This window comes from Gymnodraco acuticeps, unplaced genomic scaffold (assembly GCF_902827175.1).
Source record: "Gymnodraco acuticeps unplaced genomic scaffold, fGymAcu1.1, whole genome shotgun sequence".
NCBI lineage: Eukaryota > Metazoa > Chordata > Actinopteri > Perciformes > Bathydraconidae > Gymnodraco > Gymnodraco acuticeps.
Window position 1 is genome coordinate 518,463 of NW_022991435.1, and position 12,601 is coordinate 531,063.

The 12,601-nt window shown below is 41.4% G+C and overlaps 2 protein-coding genes across 5 annotated transcripts in view; one reads left to right on the plus strand and one right to left on the minus strand.

Moving 5' to 3' along the window:
- Positions 1 to 144: 144 nt before the first annotated feature.
- Positions 145 to 6,601, minus strand: map6d1 (MAP6 domain containing 1). Its single transcript, XM_034196106.1, has 3 exons — positions 5,753 to 6,601; positions 4,605 to 4,893; positions 145 to 786 (listed from the first exon to the last, which is right to left on the minus strand). Exons 1-3 carry the CDS (start codon positions 6,280 to 6,282, stop codon positions 709 to 711), a joined length of 897 nt encoding a protein of 298 aa, XP_034051997.1. The 5' UTR covers positions 6,283 to 6,601; the 3' UTR covers positions 145 to 708.
- Positions 6,602 to 10,365: 3,764 nt separating this feature from the next.
- ece2a (endothelin converting enzyme 2a) overlaps positions 10,366 to 12,601 on the plus strand; it is a 91,860-nt gene continuing 89,624 nt past the window's right edge. The window contains exons 1-3 of one of the 4 annotated variants that reach the window (XM_034195944.1): positions 10,396 to 10,453; positions 11,565 to 11,646; positions 11,730 to 11,894. In XM_034195944.1, the coding sequence (XP_034051835.1) occupies positions 11,735 to 11,894 (160 nt within the window). In that variant the 5' untranslated portion in view covers positions 10,396 to 10,453; positions 11,565 to 11,646; positions 11,730 to 11,734. Of the gene's footprint in view, positions 10,454 to 10,619; positions 10,881 to 11,564; positions 11,647 to 11,729; positions 11,895 to 12,601 lie in introns of those variants that run through there. The other 3 variants (XM_034195945.1, XM_034195942.1, XM_034195946.1) reach the window with 3 other exon arrangements.

Below are 12,601 nucleotides of genomic sequence, written 5' to 3' on the forward strand. Positions count from 1 at the left end.
TCAGAACTCTATTCATACTTTTCGTTTAATAAGGGGTCCATGGTGTTTTTCAGGCCAAAGACCCCTTCACCTGAAAGAGACAGAGCAGGGACCCCTACTACTTATTTAAACTGGGCCTAAAAAAGAGCCGAGTGACATCTCATAGAAAGTGCTAATAACCTTATATTCTTTTATTGTAATTTCACTTACATCATTTTTTTCTTTAACAATAGATTTACAAAATAATAGACTGAACAATACTTTCTCAAAATGGTAAACTAACTAGGGAAATAAATAACTTGTTTTCTAGCAGAACACCAAAAGGGCAAGAAAGTACTCGTAAGCATACACACTTAGTGATGTCATTCGTTACTGTAGCAGACCCAACATTATGTACAACTAAAGGACAAATCAGCAGGTGCACACACACACACACACACACACACACACACACACACACACACACACACAGCAGCCAGTTTCTTGTGCATCTATAACCGCAAAAAAAACGTTCTAACATGCATATTATTTTTCATAGCAACAGGGGTCGTAGGAGTGTAAAAGGGTCTGTCTGTCTGTCTCCACTCGGGTCGTGGCACTGCAGCTCCACAGGATTCACAACATTATACATTCCCTTGCATAGATTCTTGTGTTGTGGAATGGACTCAAATCATTCCCCTTGATTTCTTAAAATGATCAAAGAGGAACGGTTGGAAATCGGAGCAGCTGTCAGATGTTGAAGACCCTCGGCCCGCTTTGAAAGAGAGCTGAAGAGTTTGGAGGGAACTTGGTCCTCACCAGATGATCCTGAGACATGGGCGAGAGACAGAGAGAGAGATGCAGGTATTACAGCAGCTATTAAGGTTATCAGAGACATTAAAGCAGAGAGGGCAGCAGCTGTGGTGCCTTCACTGGACCCATGAAATGAGAGGAGACTGCTTTTGACTGTGCTGTCAAGATGAATCAGGTCTACTGTCAGAGTGCTAGCAGTCCGGACTGTTGCTGTTTCCTGCTTAGTGCTGCTCAGTTCTGCTGATGGCAGCTCTTTTAAAACCCTGGCCAAAAAGTTGCCTTTAAATATGTTCTTTCTTTTTCTCTTCTTCTTCTGCTGTCCCGGCAGCACTTTGAATGTGACTTCACAGCTCAGTGGGTGGCAGGAAAGGCAGCTCATGTTGTTCGGCAAGTCGCTTTGGTGTGTGAGTGTATTCACCTCCTCCCCTCTCTCACACACACACACACACACACACACACACACACACACACACACTCCGGCTTTTCTGCTCTGTGTAGCAGCCAGGTCTGCCTCTCTCCTAAATTAGATTTGTGCCAAAGAAGACTGCATCCCTGTGCAACATTGCACTTTAACAGATAATCCATCAAATTGTGCTCTCCAGCTACACCCCCCCTCCCCCACTTCCCTCCCTTTCCCATTCTCTCATCACCTATCTTTCACATGCTGCATATCGTTCTTCTGTCGTCATCCTTTTCCCCCATAGCTTTATCTCTTTTCCCTCAACCTTCTCTTGCCTTTCCTCTGCTCTTTAACACAATTCTCTGCTCGCTCCCTGCCAGCTTGGAACAGACTCTCCCTCTGTAGTCCCAGGCAGCGTGGGAAAAGGGAAGAGGTCCAAGTGAAAGACAAGGGGAGAGAAAACAGAGAAAAAGCCCGGATTGGGGGATAGCTCGAGATTTAAAGCTATTGTGAGCAGCCTTTCCATCTCATCTGTGCACTGTGTTACTGCCTCACCAAAACACAGCACTGCTATGCATTGTGTTCAGAAGTTAAGCAGGGCAGCCAGTGAGCTTTAAGAATACAAACTTAAATCCAGGGGGCTGCTGCCATAAGCTGACTATGCAACAACCAAGAATGTAATAACAAGAGTTTCTTCTCTGCATGCTAAATGTGTTCACCATCCAGCGGTTTTGTGTTGCTCATCTCTGACACACACACACACACACACACGCACATGCACATGCACACATACACATACACACACACACACCACACACACACACACCGGATTAAAAAGCCCATCCTTGCAAATCTGTTTGCCTTGTATAGCAGATTCCGAAAACACACTTCTGTGCAGCGTGACAAGTGGGACAGAGCCGAGACTCAGGTTTAACAGACGTTCCTTCTCTCATGTGAGTGATCGCAGCAACCTCTCACTGGGGGGGGGGGGGGGGGGGGGGGGGGGTTCAATGAGTGCAAGAGAAAAGGTGTCTCATCATGAAAAGCGTGTCCTAATCACTCATTTGTCTGCTGGCTGTGTGTCATGAAATTAGAGATGGCTCTTATCCGTGGAGATGGATTTGAATGTGTTTTAGGTGGGGGAGCAAACAATTTGACAGATTGATTTGAGCAATAATGAGAATTTCATGGCTGCCCAACTCCTTTATCATTAAGAGCAGATTTATTCTGATTTCAGCAGCTTATTTGGTACTTAACCATTACATCTTTTAATGAATAGATACAGTCTGCATGCTCCACGCTAAATGGGGAAGCGTCGCCTGCTGGTGATAACACAGTTGGGTTTAGTGTATTTTACAGAATGGCATCACAAAGGGAGAATGCCCTCAGAGACAAATACCAGCAGAGTGCCATGACCCAGCGTAATGCATACTGGAGTGGGATGTGTAATGCTTGGTCAGACACCTCTGCGGGGGGCTGCTGAGTCAATAATGAGTCGGCAGTGTGTGGGCCTGTGGTGACCGGGGTGGATTATCTAAGTTCAACTTGATTTGCTGCCAGGCTGGTGTACTGGCAGATTGTGGTACAGCTGATGAAAAGGCACTGAAACTGCACATGTTTCAATGCCGTATCTGTATGTGTGTGCTTGGGGTTTAGTGTGTGTAATATTAAGTGCAGTTTGCACAGCTGATCACACTGCCAGCAGCACATCCCTTCTTAATGCCATGAACTCTCTCTCCAACTGGGCCGGTGTTATTAATAGAGCCTGTGTCCTACAATTGACATCTCTCAGTTCGAACTCTTCACCATCACACAGCATAATGAGGGACAAAAACGCTCAGCAGTAGTCATTATTTCAAAAAGAAATGTGCAAATAACCACTTAACTTTCTCTCTTCTGCATCATTATTGTCTAACCTCAGGAAGTTGCAGAAGTCCAATTCCCCCTTGATAAAACTCCAATGTATAACATTGTTATTTTAATTTCTTGTATTAATTTAAATTCAGTTATATCATCAGTCAAATTAATGTCTCTGACCTAATAAAACGGTTTCCAAAATGTCAGTTGCGAAGAAAAACAGCCATGTTTAAAGGTTTGAAACAATGCATTTTTTTAAGATAATGCAATTGTTTTTTTATGTTGTTTATGTAGCCTGTCTATGAAGGAACACACATTCTGAGATTGATTACTTTCACAGGCTTGTATTCTGCACATTGCTAAAATAAAATGTGTTAATCACATTTGTATTATTTCTTAGCTAAATGTTAATTGAGGCTTCAAAATGTTGGAACATGCCTTCAAAACATCCTCTAAAGTAGCCTGTAAACTTCCCCAGGTTCCTATAACTCCCAAATATCAAGGACATCATGACCTTAGTGTCGCTAGGACCCGCCAAACATAGATTTGTCCCACAAACACATGTTCTAACCCTTCAGTGTGAGATGTATTGCTACACAGTGTGCAGCAGAGAGACCAGACAGACCCGACCTAGACCAGATCCCCACTGGCAGATGGCGCCGTGATGTGTGGGCGGGAAGAGGGATGGCACTAAACCTCTGGAGATTCCCAAAATCTGTCTCACTTACTGTCACGCAAAACAGCTGACCTGAGCAACATCACAGGGAGGGGACGGAGGAAAGGGGGTCGTGTCCCCTCAGACAGTTTATCCTACGATAATCTGAAACAACCTGACTGAACTGATGAATATTCAGCATCCTGAGCAAATCCTCTTGCCCTGTTGAGTTATGCTTCTGTCCAACATCTGCTTCTTTCTGTCCCAGACCTCCTGCCTTTCCTGAGAGCAAAAGAACTGGGGCGAAATGTGAAATCGTGTGAATATTTGGTCGATTCTTTAACCTTTGACATTCTGCCCCTGGCCATATTAAGGACACTTTTTCAAAATAACTCAGTTACATTTCTTCAACATTATGTGTATTTTTACTATATTTTAGTATCGCTGCAGGTCCAAAAAAACATTGCCCGTTCATGATTTAGACTCCCATGTAGACCAATGTCTTTACACTTGTCTACAGGTTTCTTTGTTTTCTGACCAAAGTGTAACAAAATTAGAACTATTAGCCATTCACTTTTTGTTCTAATCAAGCCTTTTCTTTTTAGGTCAAAGTAATATGTGTAGCACCAACAGTCTGTTACCTAACAGAGCACATGGCCTGTTTAAACTGCTGGGTCACTTTGAGCTGCTTTAGGACAGGATGCTGTATCACTTTTCTGAAGCGCCCCATCAGCAACAGGCCACCAGGGAGACGGGAGAAGCTGAATTTAGGGAGGATGCTGCATGCTGCAATTCAAACCTGTAGCTCCTCCAATGAGCCCTTTGTACGTTGCATGGCTCCTCCACACAAACTGGCGGCCGCTTTTGCTTTAATATATCGTGAAAACACACAATTGTACTAACATTTCTGTCTTTGCTTACCTCTGCCTCGCTCAGGTGGAGGCTGGAGGGGGTGGGTGAACCACCAGCTGGCAGGGCAGTGGGGATGTGCTGGGGGCCACCAGCAGGGTGTACGTTGGGGGCAGCAGATGTGATATTTTGCTCCTTATGATGCAGCCCTATAGACGGGACGTCCCCACTGTAGGCAGCCTGGTAGCTAGTCTCACGTGGGACGTTAGTGGCCTCTGTCCCCGGGCTGGAGTACTGAGTTGAAGGATTTTTCCTCGCACTTTTGGCTGGTCTCACCCCGGTCCACTGCCTGTACTCTTGCCTGGAGGAAGAGGCAAAAGTTTGTCTGAGAGTAACTTAAAGGGTGATCATACCAGCTTCATACCTAAAGATAAGTTTATTTGTCATGGGGAGTGCATAATGCATATCGTGAAAAAAGTTGTCTTGTAAAGTCTCCTAAAGCTTGGTGCAAAAGCTTCCTAAAGTCTAGGTTTAACTGACATCAACCAGGCAGTGAGATATGCTATCAATTTGCATTGTTTGAAGTGACTCAATGTATTTGATGCTTGAAAGCAGTGAAATACCACTGCTCCTACTACTTGGGTTAAATGCAGAGGTCAAATTTCACTGTGTGCGCTGAGTGGATGTATGTGTGACAATTTAAGAGGGTTTCATCCCTCCCATTCGATCTATTCTATTGCATTTTTAAATGTGTTTCTATAACACATGGTCATATTGAAAATGTTGGTAGGCCTACTATGGGTTATTTATATAACTTATAGGGGTCTGGACCAACCAAGGGATTGTACAAAAACTGAGTGATTGCAAGATGATCAACAAAACAATAATCCAATATTTTCAAATATATTTTTTTATTGTGAAGTATACTGCACAGTTTTACATTTTTTTTGTATCTAAAAAGGCTAAAACCCTTGGTAAACATAAAGCTAACATTATTTGATGGAAGTTGTAATTGATAGGAAAGGAGATGTCTACATAACCTGAAATCAAATGCAACATCCAACCAAAGAGAATAATTGATGACCTCCACAGCTTGCTGGGTCGACCATGGAAGTCAATGAATTTTAAAACACACACATCTAATTAGGCATCAAAGCAAGCACCAGCATTCACACAGAGGACAGCGACAAGTGCTGCAACCAGAGGCGGACATGTCCTACCTGTAGGAGCTGGTTTTGCTCTCCTCCACCCCCTGGGGGTCTGCCCCCCTCTGCCCCCTGCCCCGCTCCTCGCCCTCCCCCGGGTGTGCCTGGCTGTGGTACCCGTTCTCCGGGCTGTCCGGAGCACTGTCTGCCCTGCTGCCCCCGTTACTAATCCAAGGGAAATTCTCCTTCCTGGGAATGGGCCAAGGTTTGAAATCCTGCTTGTACTGGGTCACACTGTTGAAAGGCACTCCGGGTGGGTGATACTCCTCCCGGGGCTTGTAACTTTGCTCCTTCCGTGCCTTGAGGGATCCTCGGGTCCCCGGGCCATCTCTGGGCGCATGAGAGGGGCCACGCGGGTCCGGGGTAGCGTACTTATTCCCGGGTGCGCGCTCCGAGGCGGAGACCTGTTTGGTGATGGAGCGCACCTCATGATCCGGGATGTCCGAGTAGTTCTGGATGGTGAGCGGGACGGAGAGGTCCGATTTGTCGAACTGGTTCCAGAAGCGAGCCAGGCAGCACACTCTGCTGATGCACGGCCAAGCCATCCCCTCCCCTAACTGTGCGACTTGTAGAAGAAATCAAAGAAAAAATAACAGAAAAAGAAGAGGAAAAAACGACAGATTACATTCAGAAAGAGTATCGCCCTCCCTCCGCGTCCGTTAGTGGGGAGCTGAGAGAATACAGTGTCCAGCAGTCCATGTCAGCAGCAGAGGAGTGCCAGGAGATGAACCGGTCTGCCGGGGACCGTCATTGAATATTCCTCTCACGTGGTCTGCGATAGTGCCTCCACTATGCAGAGGAATTTGTGGCAAATGATTCCCTGTATCTCCAATTAGGTCCAGAGTGTAGCCCAAACATCGGATTGAAATTATTATTATGTTTTGCTTTTCTATTGTGCAATTAAAATGGTTCAGGAATATGTTTTATTGCTGCTCCACTTTTAATCACTGGTATTACTCTGACTGGTGCCAGCATGAGGGTTACATAATTATGATGCCGCGGCAAACCTACAGTTTACAGTATGGGTTGGTAGACTTCAATTCAACACACTCAGCAAACCTGACGAACCCAGCAGGAGAGTGTGTGGAGAATATTTTTTGAAATGCTTCAAATATTTCTCAAGTCACTCTTTGCCATTTATTGTATCAACCTGCTACACCTGGAGGTCATTGGCTTCAGTCTGATGCTTCAAGTATTTATAAGGTTTTTTTGGTATTTTTTCAAAAATGTATGCAATTGCCTGCTTTAAGCTGTGAATCAGACTGCAGTGCACTATGTACACATGACAGCCATACTGCAATTTAGAACAGTAGATTATCTTGAAAAAGAACAACAATGGCAAATAGAAGACATTTTGAAACTCGACAGTAAAAGTCGAGATAATGAAATAAATGAAGGTTGAATTCCATAAACTACCTCCGTTTTATTTTTCATTCAGGCTCACTGTCTCACTGTCATGGCTAACTGGATCACTTGGCTAGAACAGATACAGTACATTGTTAATGTTGTTAGTTACACCTGTGCTACACAAAATGCTTGAATTGCCCATCATGACATTACCCAATAATTCATTGCAGGTTAGCTCATGTAGGGCTCAGAGCACTATTGCCTTTTGGACCCCCATGTAGGTTCCTGGGATTTACATTTTCTTTATGCCGTGACGACAAAAAAAGTTACAAAAAGCACATCAGATATGGAAAAACAACAATCTAGAAACACTTAACAAACCATTTAAAAATAATTCCAGTGTAGAGAGGACTGTAACTTTATTGCAACACCATTTCTTGTTAGAAGAAATGATTTTTCGCTTATTTGCCTGAAAGTAAATAATAATAGTAATAATAATAATACATTAAATGTATATAGCGCTTTTCCTGGTGCTCAAAGTGCTTTACAAGCAAGTAAAGAAGAAAAAATGACAACAAAAGTAAAAAGTGCTAAACTAGGTTGAATGCGAGGGGTACCGTTAGAGGATTAGGAGTTGAAGGCAAGAGTTACGTTTTGAGGGATTGTTTGAATGATATGAGATGTGATGAAATGAGATGCGAGAAATAGAACCGTAGTGGTGGCAGTTCAGTCGCTCGTGTGGATTGTTTTCGAAGGCATGGGGAATGACCTACAGTATTTTACTGTTTAGGTAAAAGCATTTTTAGAACATAACAAAGAAATGTGGACTCTAAAGCTTGACACTATTAGCATATTTAGTTTCATTGAGCCACCAAATGATCCTCAACATTATGCCTATTTTTTTTTATAAACAAGTGTAGTCTGCCTTTTCATATAGTATTAGAAAAGGATGAAGGAAATGTGAAGTGCTTTGATTCTACCGAGATAACTGACACTCCTCCTTAATAGTGGATTAGCAATAAACGACTGCACACCTATATAAGTTTAGAGAATTACGGTTTATTACAGTTCAGTGAGGGTGACATGGAGGGATATGCATAACGTTTTTCAGTTTGGCACTTGATGCACTGCAGGCAGAATAGCTTCCCTCTATGAGCTGTTAGAAGGATGCAGGATTAGCCTCTCTCAGGGGAGGCAGCGCAGCCATTTATGAGCCATTTAGGTTGCTTTGACACAGAAAAAGCAACTGTCATTGATGAAGATGCATTGCATTTTATCTCCACACCACTGTACTTTCTAACAATAGATGGAACAGGTTTTCTAGTGTGATTGCCAATGTGAGCCAATAACTTTAGCTGCAGACAACTTTTTAATGTCAGATAATAAAATAGAATGAACATTGTTGAGTTATCAGGGAATTTCCTACAGCACTAATGAACAATATCCAAAAAATGTGATCCCTTAAAAACAGCAGTGTGATACTACCATCTATACAGGGGGATTCATGACGTTACTTTCCTGCAAAATAAACCTTTGTTTATTTCATGTAAAAAAAACTGTGGCTTTTTGTGTCTTTTTCTTTCTTTCTTGATATGGTTGGTGGAAGAGAGAAAGAAAGTTCCAACATGAAGCTGTTCACAACAAGGTGTCTTTCTCTTCTTGAGTAGCTGGGTCATTATTTCTGGAAAGATACATTGTTGTTGAGTTTTTTTTGGCTTTTAGAGCACCAGAAGACGAGTGCCTTTAAATGATCATGACCATTATATTCAAAGAAGGAAGACAGCTCTACATCTGATATTTCAGATTGTTCTTATACTACAAGCTTTAAAGCTTCTTTTTTTTTTTACAATACATTGCCAATATGTGTTTATTGCTGGCATTTATGTTCCCCCAATATTCAATAGAGTTGCAGTCTCATCTTTACAACGGAAAGTGTGTTATTTTCTTGTAGTCATGTAAAATGTTTTCAAAGTTGTTGATGTAACTTTCAAATTACACTTCTTCCAATCTTGGGCCTGTCTAATCGTGTAAGTGTCGAATGTTGTTTTTGTCATAAGCGATTCCATATTTGTTAAAATTACTAACTAAAACCATGGTTTTATGAAAATAGCACGATGCCCCACATTGCTAAAGCGCACAAAATACGACATCCTTCAGATGTCTTTGCAGTAAAGCATAGTTATCATCATGATAAATGATCATTGTGTTAAAGTTAAGCGCAGCTGATGGAGTCTGAAAGCTGTATTTTATGTGACAGACGTTTTTTTTCAAAGAAGAGGGCATTCGAGGATCAGGGCCTCAGTTACTTGACCATCATAGGAGAGGAGAGAAGAGCTATTGAGAGGCACACAACTTTAAAGTCTTGTTTGAAACAAGATTGAGGTATTTCTTCTCTGGTGCAGTTGGTTGGGGATTTCTCTGTATGCCACTCTACAGGCTAAATTCCACCAGTGTTAGTAACCCTGTGGACACACTCCCTGCATGGTCTTTTCTGCCATCTACAGTCACACGGAGGAAACTACAATAATATCTTGACTGGAGGTTTTGACCAAGGGGGATCACCTTCCACCGTTTGGCCTTGTGGGTCTATGGGAGCCCCAATACCAATACAGAACCAGATTGTAAGGCATCTCCATGTTGCAGATGTAAAAGCTGTGGAGGATGGGAGGATGGGGTACAGGTTTGTGATTGCCAATGTGAGCCAATACATTTAGCTGCGTCCACTCTTTAATATCAGATAAAATAGAAAGACCATTGTTTGGTTATTGTTATGAAATACCACATGGTTTGGAAGCTATTGGAAAAATAAACATATAAAATATAAGGTGGACTAAAATGTTAGACAATGCTGCATTGATTAGGATTCATTTATAAAATTATATGGAAGCAATTGGAAACACTCAAGAAGTTTTCCACCAAAAACATCAATACAGTTTTGCATTGATTTGTTAGAGAACATTGGTTTTTAAAGGCAATACATTGTCGACTCAATTCATTGACATGGATTTTACAACAATTCTATCTCACCAAATTAGGTAGATCTGGTTGATTTTACATGGAGTAGGCTATTATTTGAAGCATCTTATGGAATGAGTTGTAAATTACAATGCCCCTCCTTCTCTGAACCATAAATGATTTAACATGTTCTTACTTCAGTTCAAACTAATAATTCCTCTAAAGACTGTGAACTTGAACTCCCTTTAATTTCTCACCATGTTTCATTCTGTTGCGGATGCTTAGTAAATGCGCACCCTCACTGTCTGCAGCACTGTAGCTTTAAGGTTGGGAAACTACAACACGTGGATTTCGGCACAGTTACGCCCCGGCGTTTTTACTGATTCAAGAGTCACTGGTGGAAACGAGGAACTCGTAAGTAACCAAATAATACTATGTAATCCAAAAAATATTATTTATAAGATGTGTTACAGTTTTAAATCAACTTTATTGAGAAACCATTTGAATTGAACTGCCTGCGATATAAAGTACGCATGCGCAGTGCCATGCACCGGGGCAGGACCATTTCAAAGATAGTGTACAGCGAGGGAGTTCAAAACGACAACACAACCCTAAAGTTTCGGTTTATTGTGTTAACGCATGCTTAAATTGCTAACGTTTGTGCTCGTTTCACTATCTTATCTCACTACACTTACTTTAGCACCGCGGCATAAAGACCCATTTCATTTCAGACCTCACTAGATAAAGCTAACTAGTTGAATGGTGAAACTTTACGAAGCAACCGGAGAGAGGATTAACTCCCAGTGAACCTTACAGAGAAACAATTATGTGTTTGTGTCAGGTAAAATATGATTTACTGCTACCACTATGAATAAAAGGTGGTTGGAGGAAAGGTTAGCTGCATTTGTAGCGTGTGTGTAGCAAGCAATGCAGCTTCGATCCTACAGTCAAGCGAGTAATAATAGCCAAAACATATCACAAACTGAAGTATTTAGGAAAAGGATAGCCATAACTTTTGCAGGCAGCTAAAACAAACAACTATCACAGATGTTACGATACATAAACCATTCACATAGAATACAACGTAAACTACTGTGAGTAAGCACTGTCAATAGCCTATAAGTAATTCGCTATCACAATAACGCCTTGCTTAAAAAAACCTGCAGATAAGAAAGTGGTCAGAACAGTGAAGCCTATAATAATAGAGGATAGATCATTATTATGGTCTAAATATTTACAGCTTACATTTTGGACTAATATTATCTTCTTATATCATTGTCAATGGTACACTCTGTACAGCTCCTTTAAAAAAAGAAATGTTATAATGTTTTTGTTTGTTTATTATGTTACTGTAGGCTACTACTCTGCTTCTGGCTTCAATTTTCATCTTGCATAGATCAGTAGTTCTTTGAATAATGGGATATACCATGTAGGCTACAGACACATGTCTTATCTAGCCTCTAAGAATAAAGTGTTTGGAATTGAGTTGAATCACAAACTGAATTGTTATTTGGTTATGTTATAGACCTCTTGGCATTTGGGCGGTATCTTCACATTTGACCTAAAAGGGAAAGCAAAGGGAAATTGACAGCCTGGCATTGAAACAGGTAGATGTACACAGTAAAAGCAGTTCTTCCTTTTCTGAAATTGATTCTATTCTGATGTCTTTGTTTTCATTGTTACATCACAGAGAATATGGACTACCTGCCGGATGACAACTCCAGGTACAACGACGTTGACTACTGGGATGAAAGATACAAGACGGAGCAGAGTTTTGACTGGTTGGGCTGCTTTTCCAAATTCAAGCACCTTCTGGAAAAACACGTCAAGCAAGAAGACTCTATACTAATACTTGGTGAGTGGCTTTGTTATTCTGATTGTATGAGGTACAAAGTGTATACATCACTCTAAATCCTTCTGGACTACTGTCACCACTTTGGGGTTTCCCTGTTAGAGTCAAGCTAATAGCTGTTGTTGCTCTGAGCCCTCTTCCTGTCGTCTCTCTTGGTTCTGGTGTCAAAGGAAAAAGTGTCCGTGACCGTCTGTCATGAGAGTTGAATTAATTTAGTATGGCTGTCAATGCTGTCATTAGCATCACTATAATTAAAAAAAAAACTCCTAGGCAGCCATTGATATAGACTCTTCCTTCTGGTTGGTGTAGTAGAAAAGGCCGTAGTACTTTTATTTCTATAAAGTATTTACTGATTTGACACCTGTACTGTATGTGTTATTATCTAAAAATACGAATTTCTGTTGGCAATGCATCACCAGATTTATTATGAGCCATAATCATAATAATTGTTTGTTAGATATGTTGCCTGACATGAAAACTTGTTTATGTGTTAAACACATTTTGTTTGACAAAGTAGCTACACTTTTTACATGCCAATGTTAACTTACTATCTTTACATTTTTGGGAAATGGACAGATGTTTGTAGTCTTTAAAAAAGACACAGTTCAGTCGATACCGAAGAAAATCGTAAACATCAATACTCGTCCCTCTTTATCTTTTGAGACATATTACACTAGATTCTGGTTGCTTAACTGATGTACAAGATGCAT